General features: G+C 37.8%; 1 protein-coding gene across 2 annotated transcripts in view; it reads right to left on the bottom strand.

Moving 5' to 3' along the window:
• Positions 1-5,546: 5,546 nt before the first annotated feature.
• LRIG3 (leucine rich repeats and immunoglobulin like domains 3) overlaps positions 5,547-19,760 on the bottom strand; it is a 47,030-nt gene continuing 32,816 nt past the window's right edge. For both annotated transcript variants that reach the window (XM_012469791.2, XM_012469792.2), the window contains exons 10-19: positions 19,453-19,524; positions 17,133-17,204; positions 16,482-16,645; positions 14,188-14,508; positions 12,473-12,754; positions 10,782-11,234; positions 9,817-9,975; positions 7,753-7,899; positions 7,380-7,655; positions 5,547-6,125 (exon numbers count right to left, since the gene is read on the bottom strand). In XM_012469791.2, coding sequence (XP_012325214.2) covers positions 5,881-6,125; positions 7,380-7,655; positions 7,753-7,899; positions 9,817-9,975; positions 10,782-11,234; positions 12,473-12,754; positions 14,188-14,508; positions 16,482-16,645; positions 17,133-17,204; positions 19,453-19,524 — 2,191 coding nt within the window. In that variant the 3' untranslated portion in view covers positions 5,547-5,880. The remainder of the gene's footprint in view (positions 6,126-7,379; positions 7,656-7,752; positions 7,900-9,816; positions 9,976-10,781; positions 11,235-12,472; positions 12,755-14,187; positions 14,509-16,481; positions 16,646-17,132; positions 17,205-19,452; positions 19,525-19,760) is intronic.

Raw genomic sequence — 19,760 nt, forward strand, 5'->3', positions numbered from 1 at the left:
CAGATAGAACAAAAAACTGGAAGAAAAGTGAATTCACTCTGTCGTAGAGCTGGGAAATCCATCTTATCCTTGCCCTTTGGCATCAGAGCTCCAGGTTCCCAGGCCTTTGGTCTTGAACTGAAAATCTCTTCTGGTTCTCAGGTGTTTGGGTCATGCCGCATTACACCACTGCTTTCCTGGTTCTCCAGCTTGCAGACAGCATATTGTGGGACTTCATAGCCTCCATACTCACAGAGACCAATTCCCATATAAAATCCTCCCATATATCTATACATGACCTATTGGTTCTGTTTTTCTGGAGAAGCCTAATATATATGCCTATTAAAAACCAAAGACCATGTTGGGAAAAGTTTAACTATATTTTGATTATAACAGACACAATTTTTTAATTGTGATTAAAACAACACAACATAAACTTACCAACTTGAAATTTAAGTGTACGGCTCAGTAATGTTAAGCTTATTCACATTGTTCAGGAACAGATTTCCAGAACTTTTCCATCTTGCAAATCTGAAAATCTGTACCCATTAAGTAACAACTCCCATTTCCCCCTCCCGCCAGCCACAGGTAACTACTATTCTACTTGGCTTCTTTGCCTGCTTCTGATACTTCATGTAAATGGAATCATACTTCAAAAATGGGACAGTAAGACTGGCAATGACAGAATTGGGAAAAATATACCAAGCAGATAAAAAATTAACTTGGTAAAGGATAGACACATATCAGACACTCCAAGCAAGTTAAACCTTGAGTAACACTGATTTTTAAGAAGTGGGCCGTGGGAGATGCATCAATGAAAGAGACCAAGAAAAATGACCAGCAAGACAAGTAGGACTAGAAAAATGTAAAGATTCAGAAAGGTGCTACAACAATGTATTAATCCAGTAAAATAAAAACTGTAAACCTATGGGCGAGTTTGGAAATTAGGAGAATGGGCAATCTTGGCAAAAACAATTTCAAGTGAATATGAACAAAGTTTAATCTTCCTAGGTTGAAGAGGAACTAAGATTTTGAGAAGTCTGAATGAGAAAAATAAGAGAGTGAATAATCTAGAGGCAAGGTTAAGGGAAGATGGATATTGGATTATAGGATTCTCACAATCATATATACAGGTTGAGGACAAAGTTAAGACAGAGAGACAGCAACTTCTCACTCAGGCACATCACTATAGCTCCCACATAAACCCCATACTTTTTAACTTGGAGCCACTCACTGTTCCTACAGGGGAAAAAAAAAAAAAACACCTCGACACACCTGGCCACTCGTTTACCTTTAGTAAACTGCACAAGTTGATTTCCGGCTAAGTGCCCACACATCATCTAATTCATCATGTGATCACACTGCTAAGTGCTACGCCGCGATTGGCAAAAAATATAGACCTTTTTACTTCGTTTCTTCCTGGAAAGTAACTGATTAACATAGAGGTTAACTCTTTTTAGTATTTCTTATACAGTGACGTAACAGCTGACTTAGTAACTAGCTGCTTCCCTGTGATTTTCTCAGATGGTTCACAGAGTTCCATGGGAAAATAGCTATCATGCTTGGGGTAAAAGCAAAAGAACTGGATTCTGCCAAGTGAGAAAGAAGAAAAAACATTTCAGGACAAGGAGTCTGTCATCTATCGAGCACTTTCTTGAGAGAATATTTGTCTTAGTAATATTATCATATCCACAGCAAGTAAGATAGCACCTAGCACAGTAACCACTCAAATGTTTGCAGAACTAAAGATGAGATAATCCATACAATGATTTTTAGTTTCTAAAAGGACACAGTGTACAGGGGCGGATAAGGAGTACTGTATGGTCAAAACTTTCGGGGGTGATGAGAGCATGGCTTGAAGGGTGTGCTTGGATGTGTACAAAAGGTCTTATATTCCATAACTAGGATTTAAAATCGGTCATCAAAGGGTTTTAAACAGGGAGGTGACCCATTCAGATTTACTTTAGAACAATGACAATGGATTGGATAAAACAAGGGAGAAGACAGGTTAAAACACTGCTACAAAAGAGAGATAAGGGTCTGAACTGCAGCTGTGGCAATGGGGTAAGAGGGAAGGTATCATCCACCTTGAGAAAACCCAGGAGCAAAACCAACAGGAATGGTGATTACTGATGATTAAACCAGAAAGAGTACCAGAACTGTAACGGCTGTGGAATGCAGGTGAAGAAAAGAGATAATTAGCTTAGCCAGGGACATGCTGGTGAGGTGCACGAACCACTGCCAGGTAGTACAGTTAGAAAGCAAACATTCAGAGAGAGTCACTGCCAGGCACAGGGGCCTACTGAGCTACAGCATTTAACACATTGATAATAAGTATTTGTTCATGAACCTGCTTCCTGTCCCACTGATAATAAGATTTTATTCATTTTTCACATCACCAGAGCATAAGAAATGTTTAAAACTCAAGTGTATCGTTTCCAAATTTCAACTCTGCGCTGTACTTAGATCAAAATAAAGCCACAGGAAGTAACTCAAAATAACCACCAAAACAACTACAATAACCTCATGAAAGTATTAGATATTGTACTGAAGAAAAAAAGTTAAACCTGTAAAATAGAAGCCAAAGTTCAACATGAAACCCAACAAAGGCATATAATAAAAAATTATAGAAGCAAGAATTATGCAGTTGTGAATTCCCTTGTCATATTCTTTAAAATGTATTCTTAAAATGTCTTTAATTAAAACATGTAATTTTAATTAAAAGCTTCCTGTGAATGTTGGTTTAACTTTTCTGGTATTCATGGTGATAACCATCATATAGGCAGATATGGAATCCAGATCTGACACTAAAAAAAAAAAAAATAGAAATGAAAAACAAACTTGCAATTTTTACAAGAGTTAAGAATGAACTTGATAAATTGTGCACATTTTAATCTACAATATAGACTTTCATATGTTTAATTTCATAATAATGTACCTTGAGTAAAATAAAACATTTTCGTCAAAAGACATCCCATTAACAGATTTTTCAACAACAAAAACCAAATGGCCCAAGATATTGGGATAATTCAGAAAATATGTGGGCAAAACCTCTTCTCTATTAAAATAAAATACCAGTGAAAATACTTCTGTGCCATTTTAGATCACATTTGGGATGAAGCAAGACAATTATTTCAGTGCCTTCCTATTACACATTAGTTTAAGAAATGCCCCATGAAGTAAGTTCTGGCACCTAGATATTTCTGGAGTATGAAAATTATTCAGTTCATGAAGACACTGTACCTCTCTTTGAGGACTAATTGTTTTCTTGGCAGGGTACTGTGTTATCCAATGTGTTAAGAGAATGCTGTCTTAAACAATGAATTCTAAATTATCCTATTACATAAATCTGATCATTTCAGATTGCAGAAGTGAGAAGGACAGCTCAGGCATTTTGCAATGACATTTGGTTCCTATTCTCTTGAAGAATACCAGTGTAGCACATCTATCGTAATATTGATTATAAATTACTTCCTATCACATTGAATTGAAATAAATAGAGCCTCCCAAGAGTGTACAAACGCCAAACCACTTTCCTTTCTTCTGTCAATCTTTAAATAGTAGTATGGCTACAATAGATTGTAAGAAATAACTTTTGGTTTCCTTCTGTAGAAAGGCTGTGAAAATAAATTATATATATTCCACAGATACTTAACTTTCATAAAATTTTGCCAGAACTAAGGAGTACTTCTTTCCCAATATCCTACAAAACAGGTAAGATTATACATTGTCACTATCTTAATAGTGCCAAATAGTGGAATTAAGACAAAAATAATACAGAAATTTTGTGAACATCTATTAAGATACGTTACACATGAACTCATATCAAAAAGCATAGGATGATTAAACTGGAATTTTTAAGCATTCCTTCAAGCAATGTGACATTTATCTACATTAGGCTTTTAACCTTGAGTCTATGTTATTTTAGGATATCTTATCACCCACTAGATTCATTTTGTCAATTCAATATGGAGTCTCAAAATCATATACATTCTTTTCCTGCAACTGTCAAAGAGAAATCAAGTTCCTACTCTTTCTCCAGATAGTTAAGATTACATTTAATCCACAAGTTTCAGCACATGCCACAGTAAAAGGGTAAAATCATACTGATGTACAGTGAATCTAATTTTTGAATTTCAGGTGTTAATGATTTAAACTTTTCTGCTAAGTATGGAAAAATTCAGTCTTTTAAAATTAGTTCATAATCACTGAAAAGGCCCCATCTGGCAATAATGAAGACAAACTAACAATAAAATTTCAAATATCTGGCAATATGATCAAGCCAAAGCCCACAAAATTACTTCTCTGTACTTAGTCACTGGTGGTCCAAGGAAGGATCAGCATTCTGTCTTGGACTCTGGCATCTAAATTAAAGCAGGAAAATCGACTGCAATCTGGGTTCCAGGCTTCTGGCTTACAAACAACAAAGCTCTAAACTCACTAAAAGCAGAGACTTTACCCTCAACATATTCTCTAAGAAGAATCTGCTTTTTGAATAGCTGATTTCAGTGTAGTTCAAAGACAAGACAATGGCATAAATTCACACCTTTGAGGTCAGTTAATTTTTAAAGCTTATTGTGCTATATTAACTCCTTTTGTGCCAGTTTATCTTGAGCAAGGGGATTTTTCTTTAAACTACACATATGAACTAGAATTTGCTAAAGAAGAAAAAACAGTATAATCTGAATTATTAAACTGAATTTTTTTCCCTTCAATTACTTTGAATTGTGTCATCTAGTTTTGAAAATATGGTTATATTCATTTTTCTGTGTAGATATGTCTGTCATATAAATTACACGTTTAACTAGTACTGTTTTAAAACAAATATTTTAAATAGTTTTACGAGCATAAGTAACAGATTTGCTACTTAGTTTTTAACCAAACCTTGATGATCAAAGAAACTATTTTGGTAATTATTAAAGAATGTTGAAAAATATCTTAGGAGTACCATTTATCTACAGACTACTCTTCAGCAAAAATCAATAAAAACAGAAAGCAATTCCAGCAGCATCTCATTATAACCTGGAACAGTGCATGAAAGTCCACCTCTGCTATAGCCATTTTAGCTATAGACATGTACAATAAACCACTCGCTTGTTGTAAGAAAAGAGACGGCAAATGTGAAACTACTTGGATAAGCATAAGGCATTATTATAATTAAAGAAACATGAATTGAGCAGTGATTTAAGGAACGGCAGTTGTACTATATTATACCAGATCATAACAACAAATCTTTTTTTGTTCATAGATTTAGAAATGAATTAATGTACCTTAAATCTCTGTAGCTCCTTCTTGTTTACAATTGTGCTTTCACATGCACAATCTGATTTGAATCTATAACAATCCTAGGAGGTAGAAAGAACGGTCGTTTTTGTTCATACTTTAATGGGCTAAATATAATTCCCATCAATTTGAGACGTGATAATGTGAACTAATTAAGCCTAAAATGGAAAATAAAATTGTTATTGTATAAATGGGGCTTGGCATCAAATTGACACATTTTATTAAATATAATGTGCAAAATATAATGAAATAACCTCTATTCAAAAAACGGTACAAGGCAGGTATTATTTCAAATGCTTTAGTAACTCATTTTCAATAAAAAGAAATCTGGCATTATAAAAATACATAAAATAATCATGATTTATGTCATTAATTTACATAAGACACTTTTTTGCATAAAACAGTTATAAAATAGTTTTAAAAGGTATTCTTCTATGAGCATTATTCCCAGTATAAAAGTTTTCATAACTTTTTGTAATTTTGGTTCATCTGTATAAATAAAGCATTTTTATCCTTTTAAAACTCGCAACTCCATTTTAAAAACATAAGATTCTCTCTCTTTTAAATAAAAGTTCACTTGAGGTAGTATGTTAAGGTTTTCCTTTGGTCTCATTTAGTCTATGAGTCCAAGTCGTAAGACTGAAAATTTGGAGTCCTGTAGTTTTCTAAAGTCTGTTTAAGGGTACAAATGTGATTTTCTTCTTGAAAATCTGTCCTTTCTTTCCCATCTTCCTCTGACCCAGAGTCCAAGTCTGGGGAAGAATGAGCTTTCAAATAAGAGGCTCTTGGCTGACAATCTGATGGCCGTCCAAAGCTTGAATAGGCATCTAGGTGAGGTCTCCTGAGAGCTTTTCCAAATGTACCTGAAAGAAAGAAACACCTTGAGCACATGGGTCCCTTTGCTAGCATGTGAATCAATAAAATCAACTGCAAATGAAGAAACATCTTACCCCATGAATATGAATAAACGTTTTCTACAAGTGCACATTATGGTACTCACATACATGTACATCTGTGTTACAGACAGATCACTTCCAGAATGGAGCAAAAGACATTTGCCCTCCCTCATATTTACATTCATTGAACAAATGCATCTATTCTTTATCATTCTAATGACCTGTGGCAATGGTAGTGGTCATGCAATAAAGTTCCCTAAGTTCCCCAATAGAAGTTTCCCCATATCCTAGCTGAAAGCCCACAGATTTTGGTGAAGGGTATGCTGGACAGTACGATCCAAGCTAACTGGGCCTGAATATAGAAATTTTCTTTCAAAATAAACCTATGTCTTGCCCTTTCTTTATTAATTGTAGCAAAATATTACTTAATTGAATCAAATTCTTGCCTCAGTCGTACAAAACATATTATTTTCATTTTTTTCTGAAAAGGAATATAAATAATTATACTGTGATAAAACATTTCTTAGAAGCTAGGTAAAATATTTGAAAATTCTGCTTTTTTTTTTTTTGTTGCTGTCAACATGGCAAGTTGTAGCTGATCTTCCCATCTCTCTGTGCTCGGTGAAAAGATGACCTCTGCTCTTCCATCCCATTGTCCCCATGCATCAGACCAAAAAATCCACAACCTAATCTCAGTGCCAGCCAGCATCTAACACCACTGACTTGGGCCTTAAGGCTGGTTCTTTGCCAAAGGTAGTCTAGCTTGTCAGACTAGCAGTTGTTGCTAGGTAGGATGCTGTTTTCCACCCTTCGACTGCGGGTTCAGTTGGAAACCACCAGACATACCAAACCACAATCATGCAGAGCACACAACTCCACCCCAAAGGCCGTGGGAGCCCGAAACCACTTTTTCCACATGGCTGGCAAGCTGAGCTCCTAAGTCATCCCCAAACTCTGGTCTTGAAGTAGATGCCACACACAGTGCTACCCAGAACGCTCCTGAGGTTTAGTTATAAATTAAACACATCATCAAGTAAAATCTCATCTCAGACTTTGCTTTTGGAAGCCTAAATTTACACTAACTAGTAGGATGTCATGGCAGCACCATGGAAGAAACCATTTTTTACCAGTTTGACATTCAAAGCTCTCATTGATCTCTCACACACAACTTATAGAGTATGGATCCTCAGATGAGGTACCTGATAAACCTAATAAACTTACCCATGAAAGAACTACTCGAGGCAATCGACGCTGGCTCTGGATTTGCACTAAAATCTAAAGAGGACTTGTTTAGACACAGATTTTTCATTCCGGGTCCTTCATTTTGAGAGTAACTAGTGTTAAATAGCTTCCTCCCATGTGAAGGCCATGCTACATTACTGAAGCTCCGTTCGCAGGACTCTTCTGAAGGATGAGAACATGGGTAGCAGTCCTTTTTCTTTATGTAACTGGGCTCACAGTGGTCCATTAGAGTTGTTCTTGGGTCAGGACTGCAACCTTTTTAATTTGGGGGTAATGACAGAAGGAGATGACAATTAGCATATCTAAAAGTCTCTTTATGAAAGAACAGTACTCAGGCAAGAAAATCACCTACCTGTATAATACATTTCAAAAGGATCTGAGCCATACACATTTCCTTTCAAATACACGGGGCCTGTGGATCCCAAAAAGGGACAAAGGAACGGATCTGTGGTGGCAGCTTCCACGTCAGCTTCACTGCTATTGTCAATATGGCAGGTCCCTTTAAAACAAAAATCTTAGTCACTGATCCAAGTATTCAAGTGCCATTCAACATTATCCCCAGTTTTGGCATTTTTTATATGTATAGATGAAAGTTTGACTAGAACATCATATAGATAAAAAAAAATGTGCAGAAATTTACAGTAAGGTTTTAAAAAATGTATGAGAAGACTCGATTACCTACTGTGCTAGGTGTGCCGGCCTTATTGCTCGCTTGGTTTCTAAGGGAATCTAATGTGTGTGGATCCTCCAGCCAAAGCAGCCATGGTCTGAATCACATACCATCAGCACTGCCCCCTTCTTACAAAAGGTCCCAGATGACCAGAACCAGGGTTGGCACTTGGCCAATGACCTCTTAACGCCCAACTCAAAGATAAGCTCAGCTAAACATATCATCTCATGGGTATTTGAACCAAACAACACAGAAATGATACGCCATTTACTTCTGGACACAGCAGGTGAAGAATAAGTGATATCATCAGGGTTAGAGATGTCGTGATGGGTCATATGTCTGGAAAGCAGAAACTGGGCAGTCAGAGGTGGTGGTCTGAGAAAAGCAAATATGCAGAATGTGAGGCAGTAATGCTGGTGGCCGAGAGCTGCTCTGGGAGCAGCCTCATCTCCAGCCCTGGCATCTAGGCAGCCTGGCACTATTATGCCCCAGTTCTGTCTTTTTAGGTGTTCTTTAAGTGTCTTTTCAGTTAACCCCATTATAGTTTAATGAGCTTGGGTCTCTACTATTTGCCATTAAATGGTTCTAACCAGAATACTCACGTCTATGCTCAGATCTTCTAACTCTACGTCCTCTATCACTGCCTTGCCAAGCACTTTTAGTTGATCTCACCACTGACTAAACTGTGAAACTGAAAACAAATACACTTCTCTTCCCACTACAATGTCTAGCACAGAGCATATAATAAATACTTAAGGGAAAAGTTGGTCACATATTTTAGAATAACACTGATAGCTTCCACTTGCTGAGCCCTTAATATGTGCCTAGCACCATGTAGTTTTCCATTTTCATTTCACTTGTACAACTACCTCATCGGAAAGTCCTGTACATGCCCCACAGCACACGGAGTAAGTAGTAGGAGTTGGTCTTATACCAAACCTGTGCTCCTGTATTATGCTGTCTCCATTATTATTCTCAAAATCATGCAGCATTTAAAGCAAGGGTCAGAATTAGACCTCTCAAAGAGGCTGGGTGTGGTGGCTCACGCCTGTAATCCCAGCACTTTGGGAGGCCAAGGTGGGCAGATCACCTGAGGTCAGGGGTTCAAGATGAGCCTGGCCAACATGGCAAAACCCCATCTCTACTAAAAATAAAAAATAAAAATTAAAAAAAAATTAGCCAGGCATGTTGGCACAGGGCTGCAATCCCAGTTACTCGGGAGGCTGCGGCAGGAGAATGGCTTGAACCCAGGAAGCAGAGGTTGCAGTGAGCTAAGACCACACCACTGCACTCCAGCCTGGGTGACAGAGACTTCGTCTCAAAAAATAATAAGAAAAATAAATAAATAAAATAAAAATAAATTTTAAAAATAGACTTCTCAAAGAGAATAATGCAAACCATTTGACTTTAAAGCCCATTCATGTAACCAGTTAATATCACTTAAGGAAGGAGAACACTCAGGGCCAAAGAACATTTATAATGTAAAGGAAATACTACATTGCATGGAATAATTAAATTTCTCTAAACCTACTGGTCTTTTTTTAATTGTCAGAAACAAAGATTTTTTTATTCTCCTAGTATTTAAGAGAAGGGTCTAGAACTATACAGTTTCAGCGTTGCTAGTGATCTTGGGCCAGGTCCTAAATGTCAGTGTAATCCATGCCTTGTGAAAATGAGTATCATATCTGAGCCTTCCATTATAAGACTACAAAACAATTACAGCTCACGTTCATTTTAAATACATACCACTACTGTCATGTTGTGGTAAGAAAAATCCAGCACCTGAAGATGTGACAAACTGGTGGTGGCTTCCACTTTCTGAAGAGATGTACCCATCCTGCCTGTCAGCTAATGTTCCCTGAGATGACAAATAACTAGGAATATCTGCTGGCAAGTTGGTCTCATCTGTAATAAAACAGTAGTATTTCATTAACCAAGAATGACCATAATTGTCCCACAGGCATCCCATAGGCATAGACTATTTTGGCTTCTGTATACATCAAATTAGGGGAGATCAACTCTGGCAAAACTATCTTGATTGTATAGTATTCTGGAAAGGCAATTAGGGCTTTGCTGCTCTGGGAAGTATAATCTGATTTTCTATTTTATTACCCGCTGGATGCACCTCCCAAATTTAAAAACAACAAATGTTTTTAAAGGTTTTTTTTAAAAGATGAAGGCTTAAGAATTTTCATGGGGCAGTATGTAAGCTCTCAAATTAAGCTTGATTATTGCCATATTCCCTGCTTAATATTATTAATCAATATCTGACTTTGCACATACTAATCAAGTCACAGCTCCTCTTCCACTGATTACTAAAATCCCACCTAACTACTAACTACACACACATACGCATACACAACAAGACACACAACCACTGCAGAGAGTAAACCTCATCATTAAGGGGCTGTTCCTGGTTCTCCATCACTACCTTATGAAGGAGTTAGAAATACTTTAGTCAGTGACTTGGATTTTATCTTACAGCCACAGGATATTCTGATGTCATTTTAACAAAAAGTATTAATCTTCAAACATCAGCTTTACTTGGGGCTGGAGTGTTATTTTTAGCGAACCATATTTCTGCAGCTTGAAACAAATGAGTCACCCTTCTGAGACGAACTCAGACTGCAAGACACACCTTTTAGAAGTATTTGCAGAACCACAAATACACATGACTCCCGTGACCTGGTGCCAAGCTTCTGTTTACACACCTGTGTTGGTAATGCTGCAATCTTCATTCCTCCGCCTTGTGTGGTATATGATGACCACCCACACGAGTGACGTGCCCACCACACAGCAAACCACGGCTATGATCACGACACCCACAGTGGCCCATCCGTCATCATCTAACGACGGGGCAGTCATCTGAGGGGAGTCGCAGGTCGGAGTGGGGATCACACTGAGGCGCACGTTTCCTCTCTCAGTGCCAAGGGTATTGGACATCTCACACGTGTATTTCCCAGCATCGCTGACATCTGAGTCCACAATAATCAGAAGCTGATTGCCTGCTGCAAAAAAGTGCCTCTCAGTTACCAGCAAAGGGCTATCATCTTTGGTCCAGTTCAGTCTGGGGGGAGGGCTTCCTCCAGCAATGCACTGTAGGACGGCCGTTTCTCCCTTGGTTACAGTTCGGTCCAACAAAGGCCGCAAAAATGATGGCGTTTCTGAAATAACAAGTTATGCTTTTAATTTCCCAAATAAAATTTAGTTTCCATATCATAAAATGTAGCATTTAAATTTATTCAAATTGCAACCTAAAATTTTATTCTCCCACAACTTACTGGACATGCTTTTTTAAGAACCTAAACATACACAACATTCAGTATTTCACTATTCTGCTTTTACTCATAACGCCAGTTAAGTATAATAGTTACTATTTTTAAAATTTCAACTTCCCTCACTTTTGCAAAAGTTGGGAAGCTGGTGGAGAGGGGAGAGTGGGAAACAAAACCGTTTTTTAACATAGAAAGTATAAAAATAATTTCAAGCACAAGGGTATGTTGATAAACAAAAAAATCAGAATGCTTAAGTTTTTTAAGTGAAATACTTTAGGGCCAGATGCCTAGGCCTATACTAAAACTCAGACAATAATTTACTTTATTTAGTATCTTAATAGGTTACTTTAATTAGCTCTTTTGAAGATATATAAATAATAATTGTGTTTACATTTTTAAAAAGCATTTGTTTAGGTAAAAGATGAAAAAGAACTTTGACTTCCACAGAGGTATGGTAGGCCGAGAAAAAAGAATAAGGCCTTCCTAAGTTGTTCCTACATTTCTTTTTGAGATGGAGTCTCACTCTGTTGCCCAGGCTGGAGTGCAGTGGCAATCTCAGCTCACTGCAACTTCCGCCTCCCAGGTTCGAGTTTCTCCTGCCTCAGCCTCCCGAGTAGCCAGGACGACAGGTGCATGCCACCACACCCAGCTAATTTTTGTATTTTTAGTAGAGACGGAGTTTCACCATGTTGACCAGGATCTCTAACCTTGTGATCCACCCGCCTCGGCCTCCCAAAGTGTTGGATTACAGGTGTGACCACCGTGCCCAGCCTCTTACATTTTTTTATATGTTCTTTATGGTGCTAACACTACCGACATGGACAGCACAGTGGGTAAATTAGAGGGGGTGATCCCCCGTGAAAGGGAAAACATCAAAACTTTTACTTGGCCCCTCTCTTTGGAATGGAGGGGACAAGGATTCACCTCACTGGCCAGACTTAAGGATGTCATGCACTCCGTGACTTCAAAGTGTTCAAGAGGGCATTTGCATTAATACTTCCCAGGAAAAGGCAATGCCCCATAGATCTTCATCTCTTATTCTCACAACTTCTGGCACTTAGGGACCCTGGAGGAGCTAGTATCTTCAAGGCTGATTTAGACTATGGAATCTTAACAAATTCACCCACCTAAGACAGTGAGAGTTGCGTTTGCAGAAATACTTCCTGCACTGTTCTGAGCTGTGCAGCTGTACACCCCAATGTCCTCTATCTTCACATCCACGATAAAGAACACATCATCCTCGGGCATCACATGCATGCGTCTCTCCCGTGCAGCTGGGAAGTCAGTGCCCCCATCCTTCTGCCAGGCTATCTGTGGGGCTGGGTGCCCCACAGCAGCACACTCCAAGCGTGCCATGGCCCCAGCTCGTATGGTGAGGTCCATGGGGGTCTTGGTGAATGAGGGAAGCACTGAAATCAGAGAAACAATATAGGCATTAGCACGATGGAGTCTCAGAGGTTCACTTGCATTCCTTTTTATTTTTTTGTTTGATGCTTACAGATTGTCCCTGACATAGATTGGGCAAGGGTTAATTCCAATTTCAAGTCAAGAAAACTAAAGTTGAGATGGAAAGATTAAAAGGCTTTCTCAAGGTTACAGATACAGAAACAACGAAGTCAGGATAAAACACAGGTCATTTGATTCTCAGAATGAAGGTCTTTCTGCTATATTCTGCCACTTTTTAGTTTCCTCAATAATGAATTGTGAGATCTTGGGCATATCAATTAATCTCTTTGTACCCTGACCACTCGCTTCATCTATTTTTTTTTTAAAGTACCTCCTGGTGGCTCTAACATTGGGACTTTTAAGATACATGTTTTGTCCTACAATTTAAACTCAAAACTGTTCTATGTGGCAGGCCACGGCCATCATTTGTTGAGTGAATGCATTAAAGAATCATATTCGAAATCTTCGACCATGGCAGACACAGATAGTTAAATGATAAAGTGGCGAGGACCCTACTGTAAAACTGTATACCTACCACACAAACAAGAAGAGACTTCTATTAACAGTGGCTAACACTGAATTCTACCTTGCAGCCATGTTGCTACATCCTCTACACCATTATTTTACTGAATAAGCATAATGCCACCGGCGGGAAGGACCTATTTTTCCCTAACTGAAAGAGGTGGAACTAGAGGCTGTGACGTGAAGTAACCTGCTGAGAATCACGCAGCCACACTCAGGAGTGGCAGGATTCACACACAGATCTCTGAAATAAAGGCAGTGTGCATCCAACATGATGCTTTGCAGCTTCCCAGATCAGTATAGTACACTGTAAACTCTCAAAGAGCAAAACATGGCTGAGTGAGGTGGCTCACGCCTGTAATCCCAGCACTCTGGAAGGCTGTAGTGAGTGGATCACGAGGTCAGGAGTTTGAGACCAGCCTGACCAACATGGTGAAACCCTGTCTCTACTAAAAATACAAAAAATTAGAAAGGCGTGGTGATGCATGCCTGTAATCCCAACTACTCAGGAGGCTGAAGGAAGAGAATCATTTGAATCTGGGAGGCGGAGGTTGCAGTGAGCTGAGATCACACCACTGCACTCCAGCCTGGGTGACAGAGTGGGAATCTGTCTTAAAAAAAAAAAACAGCAAAATATGTCTGGTTCATTTCTGTGTTACTCACCACACTGAGTACGGTGTCATCCTCAACGTGATAATTGCAGGTTTAGATACAAATAACCAAGAATCTTAATTTTGTAGAAAGAAAGGTAGAGAAAGGAAGAGTCAGGTGGGGAACTGTGAGAAGGACAGGGTTAAGATTCAGAGGGAGAAACAGGTGCTTTCTATTTCTAAAAGGTATCTTTAAATGCTAAAGGAAAAGTCAGATCACATACTATTTACTGTAAGCTTGGCTTTGACAGAGTAGGATGAACCGAAGTGATTGGAGATGACACACTGATATTTCCCCTCACTGGCAAATTCCACCTTGCGCAGCCGAAGGATGGTGGTATACTCCATCACCTCGCCACCTTGGGCCCGGAGGTGTGCGTAATTTTCCATTTCAGCGTCATGCAGTAGTTCATTGTCTTTTTTCCAAGCAAAAGTCATTGGGGAATCACTGCTGCTGGCAGCTGAGCAGATGAAACTCAAATTGGAGCCTTTTATTGCCGACTGTGTTTCTGGCTGAACCGTGATCTGGGGTTTGGGAAAATCATCTGTTCAAAATGGAGAGGAGGAGACAAAACAATGTTAAGGCTCAAGAGTCCAAATCCTACTCAGATTTGAACACCAAGAAATGCGGAAACAAACAGCAGCTTAGGTTTTACCCTTTGTGTATGTTTTACAGATGGACTAGCAGGCCCTGTGTTGAAATGATACACAGGAAGAGTGTTTATAAAGTAACTCATTCATCTCAAATAGAGACGGATACCTATTTATCAATCACTATTACCTGAGAAGAGACTGTTATTTTGGAGCTATCAGAAAACACAGTTTATTCCCGATCCCTTATGCTTTGTATAAGAAGAAGAAGAAAGCAGTTTAAAAACTTCCAGCCTCATGGATCATTTTTGAATGCTACTACTATCAGAAACTGCAACTGTTCCCATGTTCTCCCCAAATAAGGAATAGCAACATTAGGAAATCGAACATCAATCATGACTAATCAACAAAGATAGCCATTAACACCCCATTTACCAAAAGAGGACCACTATTAAAAAGCAGTAATTTAGGTAGAGCCAAAAAGAAAAAAAGAAAAAAAAAGCTGATAGCAAAATATAAAGCATCTCTAAAACAAATTGTAAGACACTGGCTTCGGCCTGGAGCTTGGAATGGTCAATCACGCGGCTGTGCTACCCTGTCAAAGCTACATTATAATTAGAGCTAAGCAACTCTTTCATTCTAAGCAGTTATTTTTAGTTCTCTGTTACTTTTTGGAAAAGTTACCTTTTTGAACTTTAGTGTCTCAGATATGATCTAAACCCAGAAGGAAACATCTGGGATCTACCAAAGTGTACTATTGGGGTGCTCTGAAAAAACAACTTTTACGTTGTGTTGAATGGGTTATGGGGGATGCCTTGATAACTCCAATGCTGCTATTTTTCAATGCCATATCTGCATACTGTAACCGAAGTGGTTTATTTTCTAAATTATTCTGAAATTCGCATTTAATAAGTCAATGTTCAGATTCACAAGGAAGTTAAAAAAAACTATGGATTCTATATATGTGTTTCAAAGTAATAGGGAGTTCCTATTTTAGGAGTAAAAAACTATGAAACAAGGACCATGGGAAAGGAGCAGTTCAGGCCCTTACAGATGAGTGCCAAAAGCTTATTCGGATCCAAAAGCTACATCAGAAGTTTTATTTCCAGAAACTACTGGCACTGTTTAATGCTGCAACCTAAAAATATATATCATGGACAAAGCAGTTTTAAGTAAATTTTTAAATGCCAATGCAAAAGAAGGTTAATATTTTAACACGCATGCTTAAATATAAGCAAACTCTGATTTCTTGTTTCATAAACATACTTATTTTTACAGAGGTCTCCATGGCAGCTACCAGTAAATAGCAGTACCATGTAATAGACAGAAAACTGCACCAGAGATGAAAACTTTTCTTTTAAATCCAGATCTGCTACTAATTAGCTATGTAAAGTTTGGGTAACTAGATTTCTAACGCCGAGATTCTTGGATGCTAAAACAATGGACCTTAAAATTGTTTATAATAAATTCACATTTCCTATTGCTTGTAAATGTTTTACCTACCAATTATTTAGCAGCCCATAAATCATTAATAACTTTCTCTTTCATGTGAGCCTCCCAACAAGCCTCAGAGTTGGGAAGAGAAGAAAAGAGGAGAGTCCCCATTTCATGGATGCAGAGACTAACATTTAGGGAATTTAAGTTAAGTAGAAGGGCTGGGACTATCCTTCCATTCTCCCAAGATCCAATTTCATTCTGTTTCCACCAAACCATCCTGATGCCAAAACAAAGATGAAGCAATTTTAGAAAATTCTCTTTCCCATCTGTGAGATTAAAATAATCAGCAAACTACAGACCCATTTTCCTCTACCTCAGCACAAATAAAAGCTTTATAAAGAGATCATAAATCTATTTAAAACCATTATTTGGATAAACGGGAGGGAAAAAAGAAGAATAAATAAAAGGCCAGGGCAATACTTATACTCACCACACACAAAGCCATCTGGGCTAACAGCAAAAATGCTTCTTCCTTTAAGCAGCTGAGGATGGGCACAACTGGCATTTACAAAGCTCTGAAAGTTGTTTTCCGCCACCCACTGTGGAAGCCATTTTAGTTGGCAATCACACAAAAGGCTTGATGTATTTAAATGCCTGAGGAGAATAATTACATTCAATTTGTTCTGTATGAAACGCAGATTTCTACAAGTAAACTAAACCCAAGTAAATATTAACAAAGCAATGAATTTGGAAACTGAATACACACATCCCATGGAATAAGTATTCTACATTCCATTTTAAAATACGAGGACCTTATCTGGCATGATTTTCTGTTGTTCTTACTGCCCTACTGAGACAGAAATGTTCAATTTATCAAAAGTACCTTATAACTGAAAAATTACTACTATATTGAGTCACTGTACTGTATGTGGTCCCACAAAGTTGCGAATTTAAAATAGAAAAAGAAACTCATTTCAACAAAAAGAACAAATCAACTCCTTTTTTGTTGTCTAGTATAAAAATTAAGTAATGTTAAGAATGTGCCAGGCACTTTTTACAGATACATAATCTATGGTGACACATCATATGACAGTTTTCCCCTCTATACTTTCAGACTCCTAGAAGGAAAAGAAAAGCTTACAATTGTTGCAGTTTCTTCATTTGTGAAAATGCATTGCCTTGTAAAGACATGATTGCGTTGTCACTCAGGTCTCTGAAAAATCACCAAACCAAATGCATCAGGGCAAACCACCACCATTTTGCGCTTTGGGACAAAGTTTGGGCCCACGCTGCCCACCCCATTTGCCAAACAAATACTCCTCTCTATCTATGTGTTGAAATAAGAGGATTGGGGCACCCCAGAAGAATCCACTACAAAACTTGTGATGAAGAACGAGGGCATTTGTATCAGAGATAGGTTATGTTTTAGTGAAAAAGATTCATTTTCTGTCATCACTTACAGGTTATTTGACTTACTAGGGCCCAAGCTGTTCCTTTATTCTATGACTTTATTCAAATTAGTAACTATTAGAAACTTCTAAATATACAAATAAAATTTCTCATAATTATGCTTTTAAAAAGCATCATGTATACAGTATTTTTGAAGACAGGCACTCAGTTAAGTGATTTACATATGTTACTGCATTTATTCCACAACAACCCAAAATATGATGGTATTACTACTCAGCACAAAAGGGGAAGGTAAGAGTTGAAACAATTATTTTCAATTCCAAAACTTATGCTTTTAATCATTAATCTAATTCTGTCACACACAACTCACTAACATAAACACAGTAAGATGTTTAGACAAGATATACTTGTTAAAACAAACAAATACTTCAGGCAGGAAATTAATAATGAATGCACATTCTGGGCTAATTCTCTTTCTAAAGAGACTTATAAGCAGTCTGCATTAAAGTATTCACCGCAATGATTACCACACTGTTTTTCTTTACAGGGGTCAGAATATACAAAGGGAATATTGAGTGAGACAAGTGGCAAGAGAAGACAAAGAAAGAAGGGACCAGACACGGCTAGACAAAGAGGCTCGGGCAATCAGGGAAGATTTACGAAAACTGAAGCAGATATTAATACTCTACTAATCCACTAATTCCACTTTCCCAGAAATGGAATGGACCAAATGACAAACCCTTCTGGCTGGGTTTCTTTTCAAAATAGTCGGTTTCAATAAATACTGCAATCTTGGTCTGCCCTTCCAAAACTCAGCTTTGTAGACTCATTCTACTATAATTTGAATTGCCGCACTCTCACTGTCAGGATGGCTCATAATCCCAATCTCCCGCAGACTAACTGGTGCAGTCAGAAGGTGACAACAAAGTGGTTTATAGATAACAGCTAAATCTTCATTCTCAATATATAGCACACATGGGAGAACCAAACATGTATTTTAAATTGTAACTTCTTTTGTCCTGGTTAACAGATATTAAAACTTTTGCTATAAGCATTCCTTAACTGTCAGAGTAGATACTATACATTACGTTGTACTTTTACTTTTTACTGTACAAGTGTAAAACAGTCACCCATGGTTTTAAGGGGTTGGTTGGTTCCCTTAGTTAAAACATGCACGTTTTGATTCCTATCGAAGTTACCTAGCTTTCCTTTCTTAGTGGCTGAAAATTCCTGAGCCCCTAAATGACATTTCAGAAACGTGTGCCAGGAGTTACTGGGAGTAGCGGCAGAGACTGTACAGGCAAGAGCGGCAGAGACTGTACAGGCAAGAGCTAGTGGGATGCAGGGACACTGTGGAAGTAGGAATAGCTCTGAGCTGAGTACTGTTCCTGACAGTTACTAACTGATGGGTCAAGAAGAAACAAAAGAAAACAACAACAACAACAAAGAGAACAATGGTAAGGGGGTTGTATGTTTTATAATTAAACAACAATAAGAGACCAACAATTCTCAAAGTAGTGCTAAAACCCTACGTCACTCTTAAGGATTGTGGAACATTATCTTTGTTCTTTAATATCCAAGTCATCTCCCTTAACTGTCCAATGGAATCAATAACCTTAGAACCTCCCTTAGCTTAACATTAAAGATAATAATAGCTATTGAACTGTATTCTGATTAAAAATTAAATGAGACAATATATGTGAAAAAGCGGCACAATACCCAACATATAGTGGATGAACAATATCTAGTAGGTTTTTTTAAATTAATCACCATTTGAGAAAAACAATTAAAAACCCATTAAGGAGATACAGCTTTTGTCCTTAAATACAAAGGAAAGCATATACCTGTACACTTCAATATAGGTAGGCAGATAAGTAGGTAGGTAAGTAGGTAGACACAGAAAGAGATAGAAAGATAGGGAGACGTTTAAATGCATTTTATGAAACTGGAAGGATGCCAACAAAATTACATTCTAGTTTGTTTTATCTTTCATGACACAAGAGTAAATAACCATCTTAGAGACTCTGTTTAGGGTAAATTCTGCTACTTACAGATGCTCCAATGCATCCAAACCAGTGAAGGCTTTTTTAGTAATAGATCGAATCCGATTTCCCTGGAGTATCCTAAGGAAAAATAATTACATTGAAACAGTTAATTTAAAAAGCCATTTTGGGGGTGGAACTCTCATAAACACAACTGCTTTTTAAATTATGGGTAAACAATTCCATTTTCTTCAAATAAACAATATATCCTGTAAAAACCTGTCCATGCCATTTATTTCAATAATATAGTTCAATATGGTTTTCAAAGCATTCAACAAAGAGCCCAACAAAAGTAGGCATTCAAAGAGTTACTCTGC

This window comes from Aotus nancymaae, unplaced genomic scaffold, assembly GCF_030222135.1.
Source record: "Aotus nancymaae isolate 86718 unplaced genomic scaffold, 86718_ANA_hifiasm-v0.15.2.pri h1tg000016l, whole genome shotgun sequence".
Taxonomy (NCBI): domain Eukaryota; kingdom Metazoa; phylum Chordata; class Mammalia; order Primates; family Aotidae; genus Aotus; species Aotus nancymaae.